The sequence below is a fragment of the Erpetoichthys calabaricus genome, chromosome 4 (genome assembly GCF_900747795.2).
Source record: "Erpetoichthys calabaricus chromosome 4, fErpCal1.3, whole genome shotgun sequence".
Lineage (NCBI taxonomy): Eukaryota > Metazoa > Chordata > Cladistia > Polypteriformes > Polypteridae > Erpetoichthys > Erpetoichthys calabaricus.
The window spans coordinates 308,984,352-308,997,514 of record NC_041397.2 but is presented as its reverse complement, the minus strand read 5'-3'; the positions used below and the strand labels follow the sequence as shown (position 1 = coordinate 308,997,514).

Genomic DNA, 13,163 nt, shown 5'->3' with positions numbered 1-13,163 from the left:
TACTTTTTTCCTTGCCTATACTTCATGGGGCAGGGCCTAAATTTCACATTTGTTTAAATTCTCCTTTTTTCCAGATGCTTTTTCCATTGTCTTTTAACAAACACTGAACAGAAGGGGCTATTTACATTGATTTGCATATTCAAATATGCAAATTTTGGGGAGGGGTTGGGGTGGGGCTGTACGCACATGCAGGTTAGTTGGTGGTCAAGGCTGAAAGAAACTGTCATGAGAATTTCTTTGAAAGGTGTCTTTGAAGAATTTAACAAAGAAGAAATGAAAGACTGGGCAAAAAACCTTTTGGACGCTGCTGATCCTAACATCTGAACAATTTCACCAACTGTTTGAAGACATTTTTAATGGCATGTTTGTCTATTTTTGTGTGATTTGTGTTAATTGTCGATTTTACACTTTCAGTGTGATTATATCCTGTTATGAGCAAAATGGATTACTGCACTCTCACTGATCCAGCATGCTGGCTTGGAACCCCAACACTTGAGTGTAATTTTCATATTTTCCCGGCATCTCTGTGGTTTTCCAGCTTTCCTCACACATCTCCAATGGTATGTCAAGCGGATTGTCAGTTCCAGTTTTAGAAGTGTGAGTGTGTGTGTGTGTGTGTGTGTGTGTGTGTGTGCCCTGTGGAAGAAAAGGAGAGCCACATTAGACACTTATCAAATAGGAGGTCTTTTATTATAGTACATGGATAGATTCAAGGCCTTAGGTCTTCAACAAACTGTTGTGCTTTCAGTTATCAGTTTAAAGGAGCTGCAATCCCCCATTCCCCTGTCCCTCGTCCTTACATCATTCATGGCTGTACTGAATTGGAAACATTAGTCAAAGCAGGATACATAATATGTGTTGATCAGAGCCCTTAACTATTATTCCAGGACTGGATATTAAAAGGGAGTATTTCATATGGCATCAGTCCATGACACCACACACTCAGTTTGATTAATTACCCTTTTTAAATTTCTTTGCTTGCAATTTTCTCCATAATGTTTGGGATAAAGACCCATTTTCTTTGATTTCCCCCTCTGCTTCACAGTTTAAAATTACAAATCAAACAATTCAGCACATTGCAGACTTCCATTTAAGGGTCATTGCAGACATTTTGGCCTCACAGTACTACTTCTACATGGTCCCCCCATAATGTTTGGGATGATTGGCGTCCCAGGTGTTTGTGATTCCTCAGGTGGACTTCATGGCTTCATCAGATACCTGAGCTTTCTTTTACCCTTTGGAGTCTGTAGTTGCCATTGTTCAACATGAGGACAAGAGTTGTGCCAATGAAAGTCAAAGAGGCCACTATGAGGCTGAACAACAAGACATCGGTAAGACCTTAGGATGACTGGAATCAACTATCTGGGAAATCATGAAGAAGAAAGAACACACTGGTGGGCTCAATAATCGCAAAGGGGCTGGTAGGCCAAGGAAGACCTCCACTGCTGAGGACAGAAAAATCCTCACTGTGTTCAATACAAAGCCCCCAAACGCCTGTCGGACAGATTAGAAACAGTCTTCAGGGGGCCGATGTGTGTGTGTGTGTGTCAGAGACGACTACCAGCAAGGGACTTCATGAACAGAAACACAGAGGACACACCGCAAGATGCCAACCACAAAAACAGGATGGCCAGATGACAGTTTATGAAATAGGGACTTAAAGAAACTGCATAATTCTGGAGAAAGGTCTTGTGGACAGATGAGACAAAGATGAACCTCATCAGGGAGATGGCAAAAAAAAAGAAACTGCCCAAGATCCAAAGCAGAGACCACCTCATCTGTTAAACATGGTGGTGCTATTGGTGTTATGACTTGGGGATGTATGGCTGTCACAGGTCATGGCCCATTTCTCATCACGGATGACAGAACTGCTGACGGCAGTAGCACAATGAATTCCGAGGTGTGGAGAAACATCTGATCTGCTCGAGTTCCAGTAATTGTCTCCAAACTCAGTGGACAGCACTTCATCCTACAACAAGATAATGCATCAACTGTTGGAATGACAAAGACACAGCAACCAGCTGGACACACAGACACTTGTCTTTTTACTCGGGTGGATATGGTGTATATGATTTATGAAGGAACACACAATCTGTTACATTTATAACATTCCTCATAACAAGTGATGGTCTACAAGTTTTTTAAGTATGGATACTGCATTAAATAAAATTTCACTCATTACACGCAGGCACTTATGAAGGTGGATAATTGTCAAGAATTAACAATGGAGAAGGGGAACTGCTATCTGGGTAGGGGTCAACCTTGGTCAGGACATTAGTCAGTCATAGGGCATTGTGGGATATCTCTATTTCATGTTCCAAGTGGGATGCCAGAACTTTGAGCAGAATGTGATGTAGTGGCTCAGGCAGCAGATCTTAAACCTGTGGCTGTCTGTTTTACTGTGTGATTATCAGCCAGTCTCTTATTCTGAATTCTACTTTTAAAAAATATTTGGAAACCACGATTGCTGATGATGAAAGTGACCTGCTTTGCTCTGGGGAGCCAATACTCATAACTGCATTTTGACAATTTTGTTTGCAGCTCACAGGGCCATGTACAAGTGGATTTGTCTGCTATTTTCTGTAGTTTTGAAATGTGAAAGTCTACAAGGGAGCAGCAGCTGCAGCCTTCTGGGAGTCCATGATTATAATGTTTGTGTCGAGATCTCCAAAGGGAAAGCCGCCACAAGATAAAAACAAGCATGACATGGTTATCATCAGTACAAATAGTAAATAAATGCAACATATGTGCAACTTAAAAAGGTTTATGGCAGCCTTGTTTTCTATATACGACACAACCTCAGATGAATATGTGGACAGCAGATGAACAAAACTTTATTATTCACATTTGTCACCTGTCCAGTAACATCTGAAATTACGAAAAGTCTGAAGGAAGAGTGCTGTGCTGTGTCCATTTTGTAAGGATCTTGTTTTGAAGGGACAACTAAAAGTAACCATTAAAGAATCTTAAGATTCTGAAGGTGAGTTCATAATTGATTACTCCTTAGAAGGGTTTCTTCTTGTTCGTTCTTCACTACTTTTCTTTGTGGGGTTTTGTACTGGGAGTCAAGATTGTGTGATTTGTGGGACTGCTTTAGACTGGTTAAAATCAGAGGGTATGTACATTCTTCCAGGACAGGGGTACTCATTTACAGTCCTGGTGGTCCGCAGTGGCTACAGGTTTTTGCTTTAATCAGTTTTTGAATTAGAGCCTGTTTCTTTACTTATGAAAAAATATTTTTTTGGGGAGACTAGTCTTAGTACACTTTATAATCTTTATATATACAGTATATATATATATATACTGTATATATATATATATATTTACATCCATCCATTATCCAACCCGCTATATCCTAACTACAGGGTCACGGGGGTCTGCTGGAGCCAATCTCAGCCAACACAGGGCGCAAGGCAGGAAACGAACCCCAGGCAAGTTGCCAGCCCACCACATATATATATATATATATATATATATGTATACTATGGGGTGCCAAACAAGCAATTACAATGATTTTCGGAATATATAGAGTCAGCATCGGAATATATAAAGTCACTCCTGAATATATATAGTCAGCATTGGAATATATAAAATCATTCCCGAATATATAAAGTCCATCCATCCATTTTCCAGCCTGCTGAATCCGAACACAGGGTCACTGTGGTCTGCTGGAGCCAATCTCAGCCAACACAGGGCACAAGGCAGGAAACAAACCCTGGGCAGGGGTTATATATAAAACTTGAATATATAAAGTCAGCGTCAGGATATATAAAGTCATTCCTGATTATATACAATGTCAAAGCATGAGCATATAAAGTCAGCGTCGGAATATATAAAGTCGTTCCTGAATTTATAAAGTTAGTGTCGCAATATAAAAAGTCATTCCCGAATATATAAAATCAGTGTTGGAATATAAAAAGTCATTCCTGATTATATAAAGTCAGCATTGGAATATATAACCTCATTCCTGAATATATAAATTTAAAGTCAGATTATATTGATATTGATTGAAACAACTCAGGCACATTTTTAGTAAACTCAATGAGTTCCTAATACAACATAATGAAATAAGTTAACAAAACCTTCTTCAAAAAAATATTTAAAAAAAAAAAACACTGTTCAGTTAATGTATTCAAAATGATGTATGTGCCTGGCATTTTGAACACTATATTTATTTATTCTTTTTGTATGGGTGCATTTTTGAACAAACCTCACAAGCCCGATCGACTCTGAGTAGCTTCTGTCGAAGTTTACCTTTCACTAGTACGAGTGAAATGATAAGCACGGAAATTAGAGAATATTTGATGGAACTAGACCATTTTATTTGTGAATTGTCCTAATTTTATATATTCGGGAATGATTTTATATATTCCAACGCTGACTTTTTATATATCCTGACGCTGACTTTATATAATCAGGCTTTGGTGTTATATATTCAGAACACTGTCTTTATATATTTCCGAAAATCATTATAAATATGTATATTTTTTGAACTTCTGTAAAAAGCCTAATCTAATATCATACCTCCTGCTTGCCTAACTGCCATGGGGCCCCTCGTCTCTGGAGCTCTCTCCATCAAGACATTCATACCATTAACTTTCTTCCAACCTTTAAATCATACCTTAAGTCACATTTGTTTGATATTAATTTTAGTTGATATATTTAATTTAGTGTAGTGCCTTCCACATCTATCTATCTATCTATCTATCTATCTATCTATCTATCTATCTATCTATCTATCTATCTATCTATCTATCTATCTATCTAATGGACCTGAGTGGGCCATGTAATGAACTGGTACCTATAATGTGCCACTAGACACATCTACCCGCTGCTACTCTGTCTTGGAATAAGCAAGTCTGAAACCCCTCCATATGATGTACGTGAGCAGAGGGCAGCACTGGTTTCTCTTTGTGTCTCAACTGAAACAGCAGGTCTCAGAAAATGAAGTTCATAACAGTTCAATATACATGTATTACTGATTCTAGCGTGGGAAGACGGCACCATGAAAGGTGCTTTTTAAGGTTAAATGTATCAGGCCAGGGTTTTATGTAATGTGTGTATACTTATATATAATTTAGGGGATTGTGTTTGTGTTATGGCATTGCCACCCTAGGTGACATGTATTTGAAATGGCTGCTTTCTGTGGTTTCCTGTCTCTGTCTCTGGTTTCTATGTCATGTTTGTAGGCGTCTGTGTAGTGGTATGTAGGATGACACCAGTGGTGGACACAGCAGTGGACACAATGATCACCTTGTCCATTTTCCAAAAGCAGTTTAATTCATCTGTCATTATTATTGTTAGATCTGCTGCCTCACATATCCAGTGTCCTGGTTAAACTCCAGCAGCTAATCATTTTCCATGAGGAGTGCGCACATTCTGTACACATCTGCATGAATTTTTGCTAAAGTAATCTGCCTTTCGTGAATATGTACCACCTTAAAGTATTATAAGCTGACTTAAAAAACTACAGTACAGAACACATACCTGATTTAGCTCTACATTAAACTATCATGTTTGTTAAGATGGTCAAAATGTGTAAGTATTAATCATTTCAATTTTTGTAATCTGTTGTCATGCTCAAACATGCTAGCTTTGTGATATTTGTCCTTCCTGCGCCGCTTTACAGTGAGGTGTTCCCAACGTAAGTGGTGTATTTGCCACAAATATATGCAGCGAAGTTCATCCTTATTGATTAAGCCTTTGGTAGCATAGCCGGTAAGTTTATATATGTAAAAGTTTACCATTCTGTACTGCTGTTTATAGTTTTAAAGCTGTTACCAAACAATTTTGTTATTTGTGTGTGCAATGTTATGTTTCTTTACCTTGTAGTTTCACCCCTGCTCTTTGTTAATAAAGTGGAGATTTGTACACCTCGTGTCAAGCCGCTGTCCAAGTCGTTACATTGATAATGGGAGGAGATAAGCTGCCTGAATATCTATTACACCGTAATAGTGACATCAGAACATACTGTAAGCCATGAATTCATCATTTGTCTGTAGCATTCTTTGATTTTTGTGTTTCCCCTTCGCCTTTTTTCATTTTATTTCTGCTTATGTGTTCTGTTCTTTGGTTTTTCTGCCATATTCTCAAGCGGACTAGGTCAACAGTCGCCCTGAAGCCTGATGGGGCTCTGTGAGTGGGCTTCCAGGCTGTGCTGTTAGGATAGACTCCAGATATAAAAAACGTAATCTTATTTTACTATCAATTATGGGCACATGTCCAAAATGGTTCCCGATTGGACTTTTTTTTATTTTTTAATTTCCTTTGGCATTCACCCCGGAAGCATGACTTGGGCTGCGAAATTCTTTCCGATTCCAGTTTAGCTTGAATCAGACTCAGGGTAAGGATCTGCTTTACATTTTGTAGCCTGAATATCATTCGCGACAGTATTCCATTTCCATTTGATGAATGAAATAACATCAACACTTCAAAAAATCATGAATATTTCTATGTGCTTGGCAACTGCAAGGTAAATCATCAATATTCATGAGTGGGGCGGAGCCTTCAACAGAAACCACAATGGGTGACAAAACAAACCACAGCATGAACCACATTACATAATCTCATGAACTGCTTACCAAATAAAGTGCTGCTTAAAAAGTGATGGCTTTTTAGAATTTAAAATATACTGCTCAAAAAAATGAAAGGAGCACTTTGTAATGAGAGTATAGCATCAAGTCACTGAAACTGGTGGGCTATTGATCTGGTCAGTTAAGTAGCAGAGGGGCTTGTTCATCAGTTTCAGCTTCTTTGGTGCACTAGAGGGGCAACAATGAGAGAGACGACCCCAAAAACAGGAATGAATGGGTTAACAGGTCGAGGCAACTGATATTTTTCCCTCCTCATCTGTTTTGTCCATCGTTTTGCATTTGTCTGTGGTCAGTGTCACTACTGGTAGCATGAGGCCATACCTGGACCCTACAGAGCTGGCACAGGTAGTCCAACTTCTCTAGGATGGCAGGCATATCAATACGTGGCATTGACAGAACATTTGCTATGTCTCCCAGCACAGTCTCAAGGGCATGGAGGAGATTCCAGGATACAGGAGAGCTGGACAGGGCCAATCGTAGAAGGTCCTTAACCCATCAGCAGGACCCACCGCTATCACTATATCAGTCCATATCAGTAGAGATAGCCAGCAGGATTTTTATTCCTGTTGAGATCTGATGTGTTTTTAACATGTCCCTTTAAGTTTTATTGAACAATTTATATATTTTGCTTTAACTTTTAACCTCCAAAACTGCAGAGTTAAAGATAACAGCAGATTTTTGTCCATCCCATCCTCTAGATTCTAAACAATGTTCTTTGCAGGTAAAGGAAGTCAATTTTTCATTCCCAGATGGGAAAGGCAAAATCAGCTTTGCAATTAGAAACACAATTTGCAAATTTGGGCTCATACAAATAATAATACTGTATATTAACATATGTAAATCTATATATAAAAAATTCTTTTTCGCGTTTAAAACGGAAATTTCGTATAACCACGTGATATGGAAATTACGTATGAAACGGAAATTACGTATGACCACATGATATGGAAATTACCTATGACCACAGAACATATTATAATACAGGAACTAGCCAGGCGCGTTCTGACAGAGAAGTTTTATTTATTCGTCCACGTGACTATCGCTGAAACTGCCACATTATAATTTTTTTTAGTTGGCAGTACTTGATAGTAGAAGAAATGAGGAAAACAGCTTTGCGTCTTTCTACTTTTTAACTGCGCCGAGCTGTAAACAATGTGAAGAGGAGACCACCTTCAGCGGCGAGGGGTTGTGAGAACAAAGTGGATGCGCGGAATGTTGGGCTGCTTCGCACTTTTGGGCAGCATCATCTCTTCTCGCACTGTTTGTGACACTTCAAGTCCCCCGTCGGCTCCTGGGAGAGTAGAAATCTTGGCGAATGAGTGTAATCGGCGCCATCGAAGCAGGACTCTGTTTGTAAATTGCCCTGCACAACTATTTACTGTCCCTTAAGGTAAGTTCGGGTCACTAAAACCCCACAACATTTAAGGTTGCTTTTGTGATTAATTATTTTAACAAGTAAATCACAGGCATGTAGTGCAAGGTTGTCAGGCAAAAATTTGGACAATCACATAGACAATGTAATTTCTATATCACAGCGGTCGTGTAGCGCCTTTCACAAGGGATCTACTACTTACCTGTTGTGTTATAGCACCTTTAAAATGTAGTTTACCTGAGACCACTCCAGTAGTGCTCAATATATCTTTACTTCTTAAATGTTAATGTTTTACTGTTTAATAACTTATAGACTACATTTTATTTTTTTCCCTTGCACTCAGTGAGCGAAGCCCCTGGGTAATCAACTAGTAATAATATACAAATATTAATACATAAAAAAATTCCTTCACACTGGTAGATTGTGTGCAGTCCAGAGTCTATCATGGCAACATTGTGCACAAGAAGTACAGTAATCCTGGGATGTACCTCCAGATGGGTTACCACTGCAGCACAGAAGCCACAAACACACACACACACAGTTGGTAATTAACCAGATCTGCACGTCTGTGAGATAAAGAATGAAAGATGGCGTTCCCAGACAAAAAACAAGAGCAGCATGTGCAAACTCCAGATTGAAAATGAGTGACTGATGGAACCAAACTGAGGACTCCTCTCTGTGTTGCCTCTTAAACAAGGATATGATATTTGAAGTCTGGATTTATTAACATGGTCTCATGTGTAAAGTGAATTTGAACATAAAGGTCCTGTGCCAGATTGAAGTGGTGCCACCTGTTAGTTACATTTTTTTATGGAATACTAGCTGATGTACCCATTTTTGCATGGGTAATTTACAGTGTTATAATGGGTTAAGGCAGCGGTTCTCAAACTGTGGGGCATATGTTGCCATATGTGGCGTAATTTTGCTATTCGTAGGGAAATTTTTAACTTGTAGCGGTGTATCGGCAGCAAAAAATATAGGAATAAATTTTATTAGGGTTTCAAAAAAAGTTAGAGGGGCGCAATTAAAACTGTTATGAAAACACGGGTCGCAAATACTTAAAGGTTGAGAAACACTGGGTTAAGGTAAGAAAGTAAACATTTCCGTGATTCTAAAATGTTGACCCTTTTGTCATTGCTGGTTGTTCCACCCATCATCTCCAGTACGTCTCTATTAAAGTCTCTGCTCTTGTCAGCTGAGAGTTTGTTACTTTTGTGTGTGTTTGGATTCCGTAATTGTGGTGACCCTTGCTGGATTGGCACCATGAACACTACTCCTTTGTAATTCCCACTTTAATAAAGTGCATTGCTTGTGGACTAACTGAAACACTGATACAGCATGTAAGCTGGCAAAGTTAATGTGCTTTGTGGTGTTCCCACTACTGAACCCCTATTCCTGGTAAAACTTTACTTGTTATTTTGGGTTAACTGCAATAGACGTGCAAAATTTCATGAACATTCACTGAGCTGCTTTGAAGTAACGCACTAGTGAGGCCTCATCTGGAGTTCTGTGTACAGTTTTGGTCTCCAGGTTATAAAAAGGACATAGCAGTGAAAGAAAAGGTCCAGAGAAGAGTGACTAGGCTGATTCGGGGGCTACAGGGGATGAGTTATGAGGAAAGATTAAAGGGCCTGAGCCTTTACAGTTTAAACAGAAGAAGATGAAGAGGAGACCTGACTGAAGTGTTTAACATTATGAAGGGAATTAGTACCAGTGGATTGAGACGGCGACTTTAAAATGAGTTCATCAAGAAGACAGGAACGCTGTTGGAAATGTGTTAAGGGTAATCTTCACAAATGTTAGGAATTTTTTTTTCACACAGAGAACCACATAAACATGGAATAAGTAGCCAAGTTGTGTGGTAGACAGTAGACTTTGAGGACTTTCAAAACTCGACTTGCTGTTATTTTAGATGTACCATAAATACTTGCGTATAAGTTGGGTCTTGAAACCAGAAAAATCATAAAATCAAACCCTGACTTATACGCCCATTCAAAAATACGACACTTAATTTTTTCTTTTCTTTACATCTTCTTGCCTCCCCAGTCTCACATCAGTTTCTCAGACACATCAAATTTTGTTGCAGCAGCGCAGTTACCAATTTCTTTTGCCACTTCAACGACTTTTAATTTAAAACCAGCTTCATATTTTCTTCTGATTGAAGGCTCCATCGCAGATAAGGGATGCTCTTACGATAAAGGTGTATGAAGGTGTGAGATACAAAAAACACAAAACAGTGCAAACGTTGCTTCGGAATAGTTTGGGTATTACCGTGTGGTCACATAGGCTCAATACATAGAAAGAAAAAGGCCATGTGCTCAATGATTACTCTCACAGGTTCGCATTAGCATATCGTAATCTCTTGGACCAATAGCATGAGTTTTCTGCATTCGACTTATACGACCGACATTGTAAAATACAGGTAGTCCCCGAGTTACGGACATCCGACATACGACTTACGAACGGGGCCGCAGCTGCTCCTTCATCTGTCTGGGGGACGCGACGCAGGCTCCTTAGTAACTGGTGCTCCATCATCTTCGGCCTGGGGACACTGCAAGTGGTGGCTGGATGGAGGCAGTTTCACAGTGTAGTGTCCCTCAGGCGGCTCCTGTTGATGAATGGGGTGCGGCCCCCACTGCCCTACTCTCGCTACAGATCACAGTGTCATCAGCAAACATCACAGTCCACGGGGACTCCTGTCTAATCTCATCTGTCAACATGTCCATCATCATTGCAAATAAGAAAGGGCTCAGAGCCGATCCCTGATGTAATCCTACCTACATCCATCACTCCTACCGCAGACCTCGCCCACTGTCACACTTCCCTCGTACATATCCTGTACAACTCTTACATACTTCTCTGCCACTCCCGACTTCCTCATACAATACCACAACTCCTGTCAAGGCACCCTGTCATATGCTTTCTTCAGGTCCACAAAGACGCACTGCAACTCCTTCTGACCTTCTCTAAACTTCTCCATCAACATCCTCAAAGCAAACATCTCATCTGTGGTGCTCTTTCTTGGCATGAAACCATCCTGCTGCTCACTAATTATCACCTCACTTCTTAACTGAGCTTCCACTACTCTTTCCCATAACGTCATGCTGTGGCTCATCAATTTTATCCCCCTGTAGTTACTACAGTCCTGCATCTCCCCCCTTATTCTTAAATATCGGCCCACCAGTACACTTCTTCACCACTCCTCAGGCATCCTCTCACTTTTCAAGATTGTAATAAACAATCTGGTTAAAAACTCCACTGCCATCTCTCCTAGACATCTCCATGCTTCCACTGGTATGTCATAGATATATATCACCAGATGCAAGACACTGTTACTAAAAATCCTTTACTGTTCTTTTTTCATTGTTTCAGATTAAAGAAGAAATCTACAGCGATGCACAATACAACAATCTTTGTGTCTGAGTTTCTGCTACACTGTGAAATCACATCAGAGATTCGAAGCTTCACAGTTGTCACCCTGGCCATCATTTATCTGGTGACTCTTTTTGGTAACCTTTTGGTCCTACTGGTAATAATCCTGGACCACCGTCTCCAAACTCCCATGTTTTTTCTCATCAGTACCCTGGCTGTTATAGATTTGTTACACAACACTAACCTCATCCCTAAAATGATGGCTCTTCTCCTGTTCGACAATCCTCCAGTACCATTTGGTGCCTGCTTGATTCAGATGTTCCTGGTCTTTCATCTTGAGTTAGTAGAAGCCGCTCTCTTCACTCTTATGGCGTGCGACCGCTATATTGCTGTTATCCACCCATTGAGATACCCTCAACTTGTAAATAGTAGAACCGTGTGGGCAGGCATCTTATTATGCAATATTCTCTCAGGCATTCCAATGACCATATATATGGTATTTGTTCATGAACTTTCATTTTGTCGCACGAATGTTATACCTTATTGCTTCTGTGACTATGCCACTATGGTTCACATTTCTTGCACAGAAAATCCTAAATACTTAAGTTTTCTCTCAACAATCGCAACCACATATGGTTCTGTAACTTTGGCAATAATCTTCTTTTCTTATGGCAAGATTGCGCACGCAGCACTTAAGATTTCGTCAGCAGAAGGCAAGGGAAAGATCTTCGATGTGCTCATCACCCACCTTCTCGTGGTGTTACTCTTCTATTTGCCATTGCTGACTGCTTTCATTTTACCTGGATTAGGAGTGAAGCTGTCAACTGAAGCCTACAACGCTTTGATTATAGTCGCTACTATTGTCCCCCCAATGATCAATCCCATCATCTACAGTTTTAGGAACAAGGAAATGAAAAATGCAATAAAGAAACTTTTCTTGGGGAAACGAACGACTCCAGAAATCAAGAACCATAAATGAACTGGGAGAGGAAATGAAGCTTTGAACAATAAACTCATAGACAGGAACAAGTCTGGAACGTCATAGGGGCTTACGTCATCAAATATTATAACATTATATGCATGACTTATAAATTCTCTACTCAACACACAACGTTTTAGATTTTATTATTCATTATAACAAGTGAGTGTCTGTGATGGTTTGATATGTAGAATTCCTGCATAAAATAAAATTTCACTCATCACACTATTCTGAAAGAGAAGACAAATTTACCGTATATACTCGCGGATAAGTTCTCCTGCGGATTAGAGGACCTGTTTTTACAGTCATTTCCGGTATTTTATAATGTCAGTCGTATAAGTCGAATGCGGAAAACTCACGCTATTGATCCAAGAGATTATGATATGCTAATGCCCACCTGAGAGAGTAACCATTGAGCACACTGCCTTTTTTTTCTATGTATTGTGCCTACGTGACCACACGGTAATACTCAAAGTACTCCGGAGTGATGTTTACACTGTTTTGTGTTTTTTTTTGTATCTCACACCCTCATACACCTTTATTGTAAAAGCATCCCTTATCTACGATGGAATGTTCAATCAGAAGAAAATATGAAGCTGGTTTTAAGTTAAACTTCATTGTGGTAGCGAAGGAAATTGGTAACTGCGTTGCTGCAACAAGATTCGATCCGTCTGAGAAACTGGTGCAAGATTGAAGGAGGCAAGAAGATGTAAAAAAAAAATGTAAGTGTCACATTTTTGAACAGGCATATAAGTCGGGGTCCGATTTTCATGGTTGATTTTTTGTGTTTCAAGACTCGACTTATACGTGAGTATATACGGTAATTTCATTGTGGCCAGAATGCACA

The 13,163-nt window shown here is 39.6% G+C and overlaps 1 protein-coding gene across 1 annotated transcript in view; it reads left to right on the top strand.

Moving 5' to 3' along the window:
* Positions 1 to 12,375, top strand: part of LOC114641309 (olfactory receptor 10A2-like) — a 342,696-nt gene extending 330,321 nt beyond the window's left edge. Inside the window, exon 3 of the mRNA XM_028790378.2 lies at positions 11,784 to 12,375. Coding sequence (XP_028646211.2) covers positions 11,784 to 12,316 — 533 coding nt within the window. The 3' untranslated portion in view covers positions 12,317 to 12,375. The remainder of the gene's footprint in view (positions 1 to 11,783) is intronic.
* Positions 12,376 to 13,163: the final 788 nt, after the last annotated feature.